Below are 11546 nucleotides of genomic sequence, written 5' to 3' on the forward strand. Positions count from 1 at the left end.
CACGGCGGGGGCGGAACTGAGTTACCGGGAGCGCGGGGCTGGGGGGGGCGGGAGAGAGACGGACCGGACGGAACCATCGCCGCCGAGAACGGGGGGGGGAAAGGGGAAGAGTCCACGTTGGCGGAGCTGCCGGTGAACGGGGGGGACTCGGTACCGGGAGGGTGCGTTCGGTACCGGGAATTCCCGGACGCTACCGAGAGTCCCGCGTCCCGTCCCGGCAGCGAGAGGCTCCTCCATGGACGAGCCCCGGCCGCACGGTGAGTCCCGGCAGGACCCCCGGTGCCGCTCCCGGTCCGGTCCCGGTTGCCCCCTAACCCCCCGGTCCGCTCAGACCTCCAGGAGGCTCCGCAGCCGCTGTCGGGACCCTCGGTGACCGTGCCGCTGCCGGAGCTCCCCGAGGACGGGGAAGACGCCGACACGGCGGAGGTGAGCTGCGGGTTCCCGGTGTCCCGGGAGGTTCCCGGTGTCCCGGGAGGTGTCCGGGATTGACCCCCCGGTCTGACCTCCCCGCAGCTCCTGGCGGGGCAGCGGCAGCCGCGGGGCTTCTGGACCTTCGAGTATTACCAGGCGTTCTTCGACGTGGACACGCGGCAGGTACGGAACCGGGACCGGGATCGGGATCAGCACCGGGACCGGGATCAGCACCGGGACCGGGATCAGCACCGGGATCGGCACCGGCACCGGGATCGGCACCGGCACCGGCTGAGCCCCGCCCGCCTCCCCGCAGGTGCTGGAGCGCATCAAAGCCTCGGTGCTGCCGGTACCGGGCAAGAACTTCGTTCGGCACCGGCTGCGCAACAACCCCGACCTGTACGGTGAGTCCGGGCGGCGCCGCTCGGTGCGCTCCCGGTGCCGAGCCCGGTTCCCGGTGCCAACCCGTTTCCCGGTGCCGAGCCCGTTGTTTCCCGGTGCCAACCCGTTTCCCGGTGCTGTCCCGGCTCCAGGCCCGTTCTGGATCTGTGCCACGCTGGCTCTGGCTTTGGCTATCAGCGGCGATCTGTCGCAGCTCGGGGCTGAGCATCGTTACCGGCCGCGATTCCACCGCGGTGAGGGCGGCGGGGACACCGGGGGACACCGGGGAGACAGCTGGGGACACCGGGGGGTCCCGAACGGGGCTCGGTCACCTCTGGGAACCTCCGCTGGCACCGGGATGGGGATCCGCACCTCTAGGGGGTGTTTTTGGGGTATTTTGGGGGTTCTTAGAAAATTTCGGGGGTTTCCCAGGGTCATTTAGGGGAGGGTTTGGGGTTTCCCGGGATATCTGGGGAGGTTTCCCAGGATATTTGGGGTGTTTCCCGGGATAAAATGGGTGATTCTCCGGGATATTTGAGGGGGGGGTTTTGAGGCTGACCCTCTCCTTCCTCCAGCCCCACCCCCAACCCAAAATCAGGGTGATCCCCATGCTGGGGAGGGGCTGGAGACCCCAAACCACCCCTGACCCCCTGGGGAGGGGCTGGAGACCCCCAAACCCCCCCCTGACCCCCCTGGGGAGGGGCTGGAGACCCCAAACCCCCCCTGACCCACCTGGGTAGGGGATGGAGACCCCAAACCCACCCCTGACCCCCCCGGGGAGGGGCTGGAGACCCCCAGACCCCGCCCTGACCCCGCGGTGCCCCCCAGTGCCCGTGGCTGTCACCCTCATCTACAGCTACGCCTCGCTGGTGCCGCTGGGGCTCTGGGGGGTCCTGCGCTGGGCCCGGGGGGGCTCGGGGGGCTCCTTCAGCCTCCTGGAGACCCTCTGTGCCTACGGCTACTCCCTGGTCGCCCTCGTGCCTGCAGCCGTGAGTCGGGGGGCTTCGGGGGGCTCCCTGCACTTTGGGGAGGGGTGGAGTTTTTGGGGGGTGTTTGGGAGGATCCTCGAGGTGGGTTGGGGGGTTGGAGGGGGTGGTTGAGGGGTCTGCGGGGTGTTTGGGGCTCCCCAGGGTGTTTAAGGCAATCCCAGGGTGTTCCAGGGTTGGATTTTGGGTGTCCCTGGGGTGTTTTGGGGTCCCCGAGGTGCGATTTTGGGGTCCCTGGGGTGCTTGAGAAGATCCCAGTGTGTTCCAGGGTGCTTTTGGGGTCCCCAGGGTGCGATTTTGGGTGTCCCTGGGGTGTTTTGGGGTCCCGAGGTGTGATTTTGGGGTCCCGAGGTGCGATTTTGGGGTCTCTGCAGGTGCTGTGGGCAGTGCCGGTGGCGTGGCTGCGCTGGGCAGTGCTGGCCCTGCTGGCCTTGCCCTCGGCCATGGCTCTGGCTGTCACCTTCTGGCCACCCCTGCGGGCTGCTGGCTGTGTCCCCGCGCTGGCCGGCGGGGCTGTGCTGGTGGCCATACACACCCTGCTCGCCCTGGGCTGCCAGGTACCCCCTGACCCCATCTGGGGGGCACTGGGACCCCAAAAGGGATCTGGGGAAGGGGCTGAGAGCCCTAAAATGCAGGAGTTAAATCCAAAATGGCCCTGGGGGTGGGAAATGAACCCCTAAATGCAACTGGGGGTGGGAAATGAACCCCAAAATGCACCTAGAGGGGTCCTGGGGGTGGGAAATAAATCCCAAAACACCTGGAGGGGTGCTGGGGGTCTCAATGGAACCCCAAAATGCATCTGGGGGTGGGAAATAAACCCCAAAATGCATGTAGGGGTGAGAAATAAATCCCAAAACACACCTGTTGGGGTCCTGGGGGGTCTCAATTAAACCCCAAAATGCACCTGGGGGGATCCTGGGGGGCTTTAGGGAATCCCCCTAATTCCTCCTCTTCCCTCCCAGCTCTATTTCTTCGAGCCTCTCTCCTCCACACCAGGATCTGGGGGTGTCCCGGCAGGGATTCCTCCCTCCAACACCTCCCACCCCACACGGTGAGGGGGGAAAGGGGATGGGGAGACCCCCTGGATGGAGGGGAGACCCCCTGGATGGAGGGGAGACCCCCTGGATGGAGGGGAGATCCCCTGGATGGAGGGGAGACCCCCATCCCCGACCCCCTCAGACCTCCGTGACCTCAAATAAAATCAGGGATTCTCCCAGTTTGTGCCCCACGGATTATTGGGATTCCCCCCAAACCCCCAAAAAGCCCCCAAACCCCCAAGGAAGCCCCCAAAACCCCCCTGGGAAGCCCCCAGACCCTCGGGGGGTCGGTGGTTGTGGGGGGCTAAGCCAGGGTGGGTCGAACATCGAAACCCTCCCGTTTTATTCAGACTACAGCCGGAAAAATTCCGCAGATCTGCTATTCCTACAGCCGGGGGGCTCCCCTGCCCCCCCGGGGGGGTCCCTGCTGCACCCCCCGAGGGGAGATCAGGGGAGGGGGGATCCGAACCCACCGGAACGGCCGCTCCTTCCCGGGAAACGGGGCCAAACCCGCAGCTTTTGGTACATTCACGGCCCTTCCCGGTGGGATTCCCATGGGGGGGAATTTCTGGTGGGATTCACGCCGCCCCTGCCCCATCCCACCGGGGATTGTTTGGGAATTGGAGTTTAAAAAGATCATCCTCCCCCCCACCTCCCCCCGGAAAACAAACAAACAAAAAAAACCAACCAACAAAAAAAATCAAATCCCAAAAAAACCCCTCCGGGTCCGGCACGGAGCGAGGGGGAGGGAAGGAACCCCCGGGGCTGGGGGGGTCCCAGATTTTGGTTTTTTTTTTTTTTCCTGGATTTTTGGGAGCCGGGGGGGCTTAACCCTTTAGCTGCCGTAGTGCATCGTGTTGGTGGTGATGGACATGGGGGAGGCCATGGAGATGGGAGGACCTCCCATGGTGAACTGGCTGTTCAGGGGGTAGTGGGTGCTGGAGCCGGCGCCGCTCTGGCCGCTGGACGAGCCTGGGGGGCACAGGGTGGGTCAGGGAGGGGATCTGGGGGGTCAGGGAGGGGATCTGGGGGGTCACAGGGGTTTTTTGGGGGGTTTCAGGGGGTACCTTGCACAATCCCCGTGCTCATGATGGAGCCCATCCTGGAGTGGGTGTGGTTGACAATGCCGGTGTTGGCTGTGGGTCAAGGGGGCACGGTGAGGTCAGGGGGGCTCCTGAGACCCCCGAGGACCCCCCAAACTTTAAATCCATCCTCCCCACCCTGGTTTAGAGCCCCCCAAACTCACCTAGAGGGATCAGGTTGTTGTGGCCGACGTTGGAGCCGCCGGCGATGACGCTGCTCAGGTCGTAGGCCGCCGGCATCCCTGCGTGGTCAGAACCCCCAAAATGGGTCAGAACCCCCCAAAACCGGGTCAGAACCCCCCAAAAAACCGAGCCAGACCCCTCCCAGGACCCCCTACCCACCGGCCACAGCCATTCCTGTGCTCATGTTGTAGGTGCTGCCTGTGTTCCACATGTTCTCCGACGGTGATGTGTAGTGGGAGCCGGGGGGGGGCGAGGGGGTCGTGCCTGTGTACCTGGGGGGGTGTTTGGGGGGGTCGTGAGGCTTTTGGGGGGCTCCTGGGGGTCTCCCCCTGGCCCCACAGCCCCCCCGGCCCTACCTGAAGAAAGGATTTTTCAGGTCGAGGAGGTTGGAGGACTTGGAGCCTGTCTGGTCCACCTGGGCCACGATGCTGATGTCGTAGCTCTGTCTGGGGGGGGACAGCCGGTGAGACCCCCCCAGGTGGGTCTGGAGGGGGGCTGCGACCCCCAAATGGAGGTGGGAGGGGTGCTGAGACCCCAAAGTGCAGCCACAGGGGATTCTGAGACCCCAAAATGCCCCTGGGGGGGTCTGGCTCTGCTGCCCCCCATCCCACACCCTCTGGGCCAGCAGCAGCATCTGGGTCGTGGTTGCCCCATTTGGGTCATGGTTGCCCCATTTGGGTTGTGGTTGCCCCCATTTGTTGCCCCACTTGGGTTGTGGTTGCCACCCCCCCAGCTATAAATAACCCCCCAAAATTGGGCCAAGCGCCCCCCCTCAGCCCAAACTGGGCCAGGCAGCTCCCCGCAGCTCCCAGAACTCTCCCAGAGGTGCCGAGGGAGCTGCAGATGTGGAGCGGAGCTGGCACGGCCCAGAACGGGACAGCAGGGTTTGGGGTCACCCCTGTGGCCCCCCAAATTCCCCCAAACCTCCCCTGTGCACCCCAGAGCTGCCCTAATCCCCCTGTGCTTCCCCCCACTCTCCCCAAATCCCCCTCAACCTCCTCCAAGTCCTCCCTGTAGCCCCTTAAATTCACGCTGGTCTCTCTCAAATCCCCTCTGTGCCCCAGAAATTCCCCCAAACTTCCCCAAGTCTCACCCCACATCCCCCAGACCTGCCCTAATCACCCCACATCCCCCAGACCTGCCCTAATCCCCCTGAGCCCCCACAAATCCCCCAAATCCCCTCCTGCACACCCCAGAATGACCCCAACCTCCCCCATCTCCCCCAAATCCTCCCTGTACCCCCTCAAATTCCCTCTGCACCCCCAAAACGCCCCCAAACCGACCCCAATCCTCCTAAATCCCCCTCCCCAAATGGTCCCCACCTCTTGTTGGCGATGAGCAGACAGGTCCCTGAGAGGGTGTCGCCAGCCTTGGCGAAGAGCGGGGACTGGAACAGGCACCTCACCTGGTACCAGTGGGTCAGCGGCTCCGTGGGGGCCGTCGAGAGCCACACTGTCATTCTGGGAGGGGACAGAGGGACAGCAGGGGGGGTCAGACACAGCCCTGACCCCCCGGGTATCCCCAAGCCCCCCAACACCTACATGGAGCCGATGAAGGCCACGTCGAACCAGAAGGCCAGGCCGTGCACCAGCCCCGAGTGCAGCATGTGGAATTTGAAGGGGATTTCTATCCTGGAGGATGAGGGGAGTGGTCAGGGGGTGGGTGGAGACCCCCAGGATCCCCTCAGGAGTGTGGGGGGTCAGCCACGCCCCTCCAGGTGTCACCCACCTGTGCAAGTCGCCCTCCTTGGCTTCCAAGAAGTTCACGGTGTATTTGACGGATTTGGCCATTAGGATCCGGATGTCGAAGGTGTCCTGGGAAGAGGGGTGGGGTGGTTTTGGGGTGATCCTGGCTCATCCAAAACCCCACAAAATGGCTCCTGGAGCCCCCCAGGGGTCACTCACCACCACGGGCTGCCTGAAATACTCATCCACGGCTGCCCCGCGGAGCGCAGAGAGGTCGACGCCGTGGAAGGAGGGTTGGTACCTGCGGGGAAAGTGGGAATTGGGGACCCTCGGGATGGGGACAGAGCCAGGAGCTGGCTGTGGGGTGAAGGAGCTGCTGGAGCTGGAGACCCCAAAAGAAGGGTTGTTTTCCCCAAAATGAGGTTTGTCCTGAAAGCAGGGCGGGCTCAACAAAACACAAACCAGGCTTCCCTGAAAAACCAAGCTGGATCCCACCCAAAACACAGCAGATTCTGTCTAAAACTCAGCCTGATTCCCTCCCAAAACAGCAGATCCTCCCCAAAACCCAGCCAGATTCCCTCCCAAAATCCAGTCAATTCCCCCCAAAATTCAGTCATAATTCCTCCAAATCCAGCCAGATTCCCTCCAAAACTAAGGCAGATTCTTCCCCAAAACACAGCAGATTCCCCCCATCCCACCCAGCTCACCCCAAACCTCCCACAGGTCCCTGATCCCAATCAGACCCATTCCTCCCCATGGCAGGGATTGGGAACTGGGATTGGGAACTGGGATTGGGAACTCCCCCATGCCCTCACCAGAAGTTGGCCTTGGTGAACTGCTCCATGTAGAGCTGCTCGTCCGTGAAGGGCGCCAGGTGCACATCGCCGATCGTGGGGAACATATTTCCTGAAGAAAGGGATGAGCTGGCATCTTGGCACCAGGCTGGGAGAGGTCCTGCAGCTCCTGGGGACCCCCAGGGACCCCCAGAACTCACCACTGGGCTTCAGGTACTTCTTGGCGTGCAGGTAGCTCTCCAGCATGCGCTCGTTGAAGAGCATGTAGCCCATGGGCTCCGAGATGATGATGTCCACCTGCTCCGGCAGCGACACCTCCTCCACCTTGCCCGGGATCACCACGATCCGCTCCGTCAGGTTGTTGCTCTTCACCAGCACCTTCAGAGGGGAAAAGGGAAAAGGGGATGGGGTGAAGGGGATGCCACAAACTGGGATGGCCCCCCAGGATGGTGGGGAGTCCCTCCCGGCTCACCTCGGCGTGCTGGGCCATGGTGCTGGCTTCCACCGCGTAGATCTTCCTTGCCCCGGCCTGCGCCGCGAAGAAGGAGAGGATTCCGGAGCCGCAGCCAACGTCCAGGACGATCTGGGGAAAAGGGGGATGTGTGATCCTCACCTTTATCCAGCCCGGGGAGCCGCGGATCCGAGCGGATCCCGGGGATTAGGGCGGCACTGGCGCCCAAAGCAGCTTTGATCCTATATTTAACGCCCCGGTGACGGCGTGGGAACGGCACGGCGGCTCCCGGAGGAGCGGGGCTGTCCCACCCCTCGCCAGGTGTGCTCCTGGAGGATGGAAAAACAACCCAGCTCCCGGCTCTGGGGTGAAGTTGGGGTGCTGTGGCCAGAGCCAGACCCCAAAATGAGGCTGGTTTGTCCCCAGATGGGGCAGGTTTGTCCCAAAAAACGGGGCAGATTCTGCAAAACACGAGCCAGGATTCCCACCAGAAACCAAGCTGGGTCCTGCCTAAAAACCCAGCCAAATCCCCCCTAAAACCCAGCCAAATTCCCCAAAAAACAAGCTGGATTCCCCCAAAACCAGCTGAATCCCCCCAAAACGATCCAAATCCCACAGACCTTGTCCTTGAAGTCGCTGTGGTTCTGCAGGATTGCTCTCTGGTACGTCCCTGTGCGCACATAGTCCTGCATCATGTTCTGCTGCTGCGACAGGTAGCCGTAGAACTGCCGGACACACGGACACGCCGTCACCCCGGGAATGCTGCCAGGCTGGGAATTCCTCCCCCAGGACCAGGAATTCTCCCCCCGGGATTGGGAATTCTCCTCCCAGGACCGGGAGTTCCCACCTGGAAGTACTGCACGGCCGAGGATTCCTCCGTGCGCTCGCTGAACACCGAGCGCTCCGTGTTGTGACCCCGGCAGTTCTTCAGGATGTTGTAAAAGGAGCAGAAATCTGGGGGGAAAGCGGGGCAGGGAGGTTATCAGGGGATGTCAGGGGGATCCAGGGGGATTTGGGGGATCCAGGGGGGAGTTCACACCATTGGGGGTCCCGAATTGCAGCAGGACGCTGTTGCAGCCCAGGGTGATGATGAAGGACTGTTTGCCCACCCGGCTGCACTCGGTCTCGCGGGACACGGAGCACTTGAACACGCAGACATCCTCATCTGGGGTGGGAAAATGGGAACGGAGGGGGAAAAACGGGAGGGGAAGGTGTGGAGAGGGAAAACGGGGTGGGGATGGAGGAGAAATGGGGTGGGATGGAAGGAAAAATGGGTGGGGCAGACAGAAAATTGGGGTGAGCATCAGGCCAAGCCCCCATCCCGGTCCTGAATGCTCCCAGCAGAGCGGGATACAGCCCAATTAACCTAATTAACTCCTAATTACAGCGCGGGAAGACCCCTAAAGCATGGCCCGGGGGGAGAGAAGGGAGGGTAGATGGAATTCCCATCAGGAATGTGGACTGCTGGATGTAGGGGAAGAGGACTGAGGGCTTGGGGCTGAGCTGGGATGGCCCCGGGAGCTATCCTAGGAACTGGAATAACCCCGAGAATGACCTCGGGAATTGCCCCCAGCCATCCCGGGGGTCATCCCAGGACCCGGAATCCCTCCAGGAATGTGGAGTCATGCCGGGAGCCAGGATTGCCCCGGGAAGAATCCCAGGACCGGGAATGCCCCCGGGGTGCCCCCGGCCACTCCAGCCGCTCTCACACCGGAAAAACCAACCCGGCCGCTTCCCAAAAAATCCCATTTTCCTCCGAGATGGAGCTGCCGGACCCTCCTCCCCTCCGGCCGGAGCGGCCACGCGGCGCGGGAAGTTGCCGGATGGACCGGCAGCGAGGCCGGGGGGCGATTCCAGCCGGGAACACCTGCACCGAGCCGGGAACGCCGGGAGCGGCGCCCGGCAAAGCCACGGAGCGGGAATCCCGCCGGCTCCGGCTCTTTGTGGCCGAAGAAAGGGCCGGCAGATGTTGCGGCGGGGCAAGGGCGGCCCGAGCCCCCCGGAGCCCCCCGGCCCGCCACACAAAGGAACGGCTTCACGGGAAAGAGTCCCGGCTCCGCTCCGGTATTCCCGGTGGAGAACGGGCCGGGCCGGCACCGGGAGGAGCCGCGGGCTCGGGGATGGAGCGGCCGCCGTGCCTCAGTTTCCCTCCCATCGGTGTCAAAGCCGCCGCCGCACGTTAATTATTCCCGCTGATTAATTAACGTAACGGAGCGCCCCGTTAGCGCGGAGAGAAGGGGGCCGCGGGGGTCTCCAGCACGGATAATCCGCCGGGAATGCCGGCCGGACGCGGAGGATCCCGAGCACAAAGCGCAGGAGACGCCGGGTTTGGGGAAAGGGGGGAAAAAATGCCCCAAAGCACGGGAAAAGCCGGAATGTTGCGCGGAGACAAAGAGGACTCGGCGCCGCCGCCCTGGAACTCGGGGGGTGACACCGGGAGCCCCCCCGGGCGGCGGGAAGGTCACGGAATTGGGGCCGTTTCGGGCAAAAGTGGGAAGGAGGGGGGGGATGGGAATGAACTTTCCGCAGCCTCAGGAAAAAGCCGGGGGATGGAGAGCCCCCCGAAAGCCCCCCTGAGCACGGCTGGGGAGGGCGGCGGCGCTGAGAACCTCCGAAGGTAACGAACACCCCAACGTCCCCCCTGAACCCCTCTCTCGACCCCCCCAGGCCCTGAACCCCCCAATTCCCCCCAGCCCCCCCACGCCCCTGCACCCCCAAAACCCCCCAGAGCCCCCCAAGTGCCCCCAGCCCATCGATCTCCCCCTAGTCGCAGCCCCCCTATCCCCACAGACCCCTCAGGGCCTCCTCAGCCCCTCACTGACCCCTCAGGGCCTCTTCCCGACCCCTCCATCCCCACTGACCCCTCAGGGCCTCTGTCCAGCGCCCCCATCCTCACTGACCCCTCAGGGCCTCCTCAGCCCCTCAGGGCCTCTTCCCGACCCCCCCATACCCACAGACCCCTCAGGGCCTCCTCAGCCCCTCAGTGACCCCTCAGGGCCTCTTTCCAGCCCCTCAGTAACCCCTCAGGGCCTCTTCCCGACCCTCTCCATCCCCACAGACCCCTCAGGGCCTCTCCCCAGCCCCTCCCGCCCCACAGACCCCTCAGGGCCCCCTCAGCTCCTCGCTGACCCCTCAGGGCCCCTCCCCCATCCCCACAGACCCCTCAGACTCCCCCCGGCCTCGCAGCGCCCTCAGACCCGCCCGGCAACCCCACAGAGCCCTCGGGGCTGCTTCCCATCCCCTCAGAGCCCTCAGAGCCTCCCCGCCGTGCCCACAGAGCCCTCAGACCCCCCCTCTCCCCACATCCCCCTCCCCCGCCGGGCCCCCCGCCCTCCCCGGCTCCCCCCGGGAACTCACGGCCGTAGAGAGCGATGGCGGCGCTGTCGGGGCCGGTGCGAACCTCGAGGCGCAGCGGCTGCTGCTCCTGGTGCCGCTGGATCTCCCCGTTCGCGTCCCCGACCGTGAGGAGCCGCACGCCGGGGAACACCGACACCGCGGCCATCTTGGACCGCGCCGCGCCCCGCCCACCGGGGCCACGCCCCCCGACGGGGCCACGCCCACCCTGCCCGGGACACGCCCCTTCTGGAGGACACGCCCATAGCATTAGGACACGCCCCCCGGCGCGCCGCCTAGCGGACGTGAGGGCAGCGGTACCGGGAATGGGAACCGGGAACGGGAACGGGACACCGGGAATGTGCCACGGCACTGGGAACAGGCACTGGGTATCGCCACCGGCACTGCCACCGGGAACCGGCACCGACACCGGGAATGCGGACCCCAAAATCTGCCCCAGATCCACCTCAAGACCCACAAATCTGCCCTAAAATCCCTTAAATTTGCCCCTCACTGCCTAATCCCTAAAATCCCTCAATCTGCCCCAAATTAAGCACAAACTTTCCCTAGTCTGCCCCCAAACCGTCCCCAGTTTTCACCCTGGATTTGCAAATTTGCCCCCAAATCCCCCAATTTGCCCCCAAGCAGCCCCGGTCCCGCGCGGTGCATTGTGGGACTCCCGTCCCGTTAATACCGGGGGCACCGGAGGGGGCGGGCACGAATCGGCGCTGACCAATCAGGAGTCAGAACGCCGTGAGGGAGCAGCCAATGAGTGCAGAGTGCAGAGTGAGGCCGGGTGAGGACCCCGCGCCGCGGGCAGCCGTGATGCTGCCTGAAAAACCCCAGGATCAGCGACCGAGATCGCTAACCGGGATCCGCCACCGGGATCCGCCACCGGGATCGCTAACCGGGCTTGGTGACCGGGATCAGTCAGCAGGACCACTCGCCGGGATCTCACTTAGGCGGGGTCGCTGGGTCGCCTCCCGCCTCAGGCGGCGCCGCGGGCAGCCCCGGGCGGGCCCTTCCTGAGGCGATGCTCGCGGCCATGGCGGCGCGCGCTGCCGCCGCTGATCCCAAAGGGATTTTGGTCCCGAATTGTCCTGAATTGTCCCGAATTCCCGGGTTTCGCGGTGAATCCCCTCGGGGTTTATCCCTGAGCGACCTCGGATCCACATCCCGGTATTCCAGGGCCGAGGGGTGAAT

General features: G+C 64.3%; 2 protein-coding genes across 3 annotated transcripts; one reads left to right on the plus strand and one right to left on the minus strand.

Annotated features, from left to right (window-relative positions):
• The first annotated feature begins 68 nt into the window (after positions 1 to 68).
• On the plus strand, positions 69 to 3520 carry YIPF2 (Yip1 domain family member 2). 2 transcript variants are annotated; one of them, XM_085045905.1, is made up of 9 exons: positions 69 to 257; positions 332 to 426; positions 514 to 594; positions 728 to 815; positions 945 to 1046; positions 1621 to 1781; positions 2153 to 2335; positions 2741 to 2876; positions 2917 to 3520. In XM_085045905.1, exons 1-8 carry the CDS (start codon positions 236 to 238, stop codon positions 2831 to 2833), a joined length of 825 nt encoding a protein of 274 aa, XP_084902031.1. In that variant the 5' UTR covers positions 69 to 235; the 3' UTR covers positions 2834 to 2876; positions 2917 to 3520. The 2 variants fall into 2 exon arrangements, with proteins under 2 accessions (XP_084902031.1, XP_084902030.1); XM_085045904.1 differs by having other exon boundaries at positions 2741 to 3520.
• Positions 3142 to 10553, minus strand: CARM1 (coactivator associated arginine methyltransferase 1). The gene is made up of 16 exons (XM_085045869.1): positions 10368 to 10553; positions 8050 to 8175; positions 7858 to 7964; positions 7631 to 7735; positions 7032 to 7142; positions 6760 to 6937; positions 6581 to 6671; positions 5985 to 6066; positions 5809 to 5894; positions 5622 to 5711; positions 5403 to 5540; positions 4437 to 4526; positions 4240 to 4352; positions 4062 to 4139; positions 3883 to 3951; positions 3142 to 3787 (listed from the first exon to the last, which is right to left on the minus strand). Exons 1-16 carry the CDS (start codon positions 10510 to 10512, stop codon positions 3651 to 3653), a joined length of 1746 nt encoding a protein of 581 aa, XP_084901995.1. The 5' UTR covers positions 10513 to 10553; the 3' UTR covers positions 3142 to 3650.
• Between the last annotated feature and the right edge of the window lie 993 nt (positions 10554 to 11546).

This window comes from Lichenostomus cassidix, unplaced genomic scaffold (assembly GCF_008360975.1).
Source record: "Lichenostomus cassidix isolate B80296 unplaced genomic scaffold, HeHo_3.0 HiC_scaffold_39, whole genome shotgun sequence".
NCBI classification, from domain to species: Eukaryota; Metazoa; Chordata; class Aves; order Passeriformes; family Meliphagidae; genus Lichenostomus; species Lichenostomus cassidix.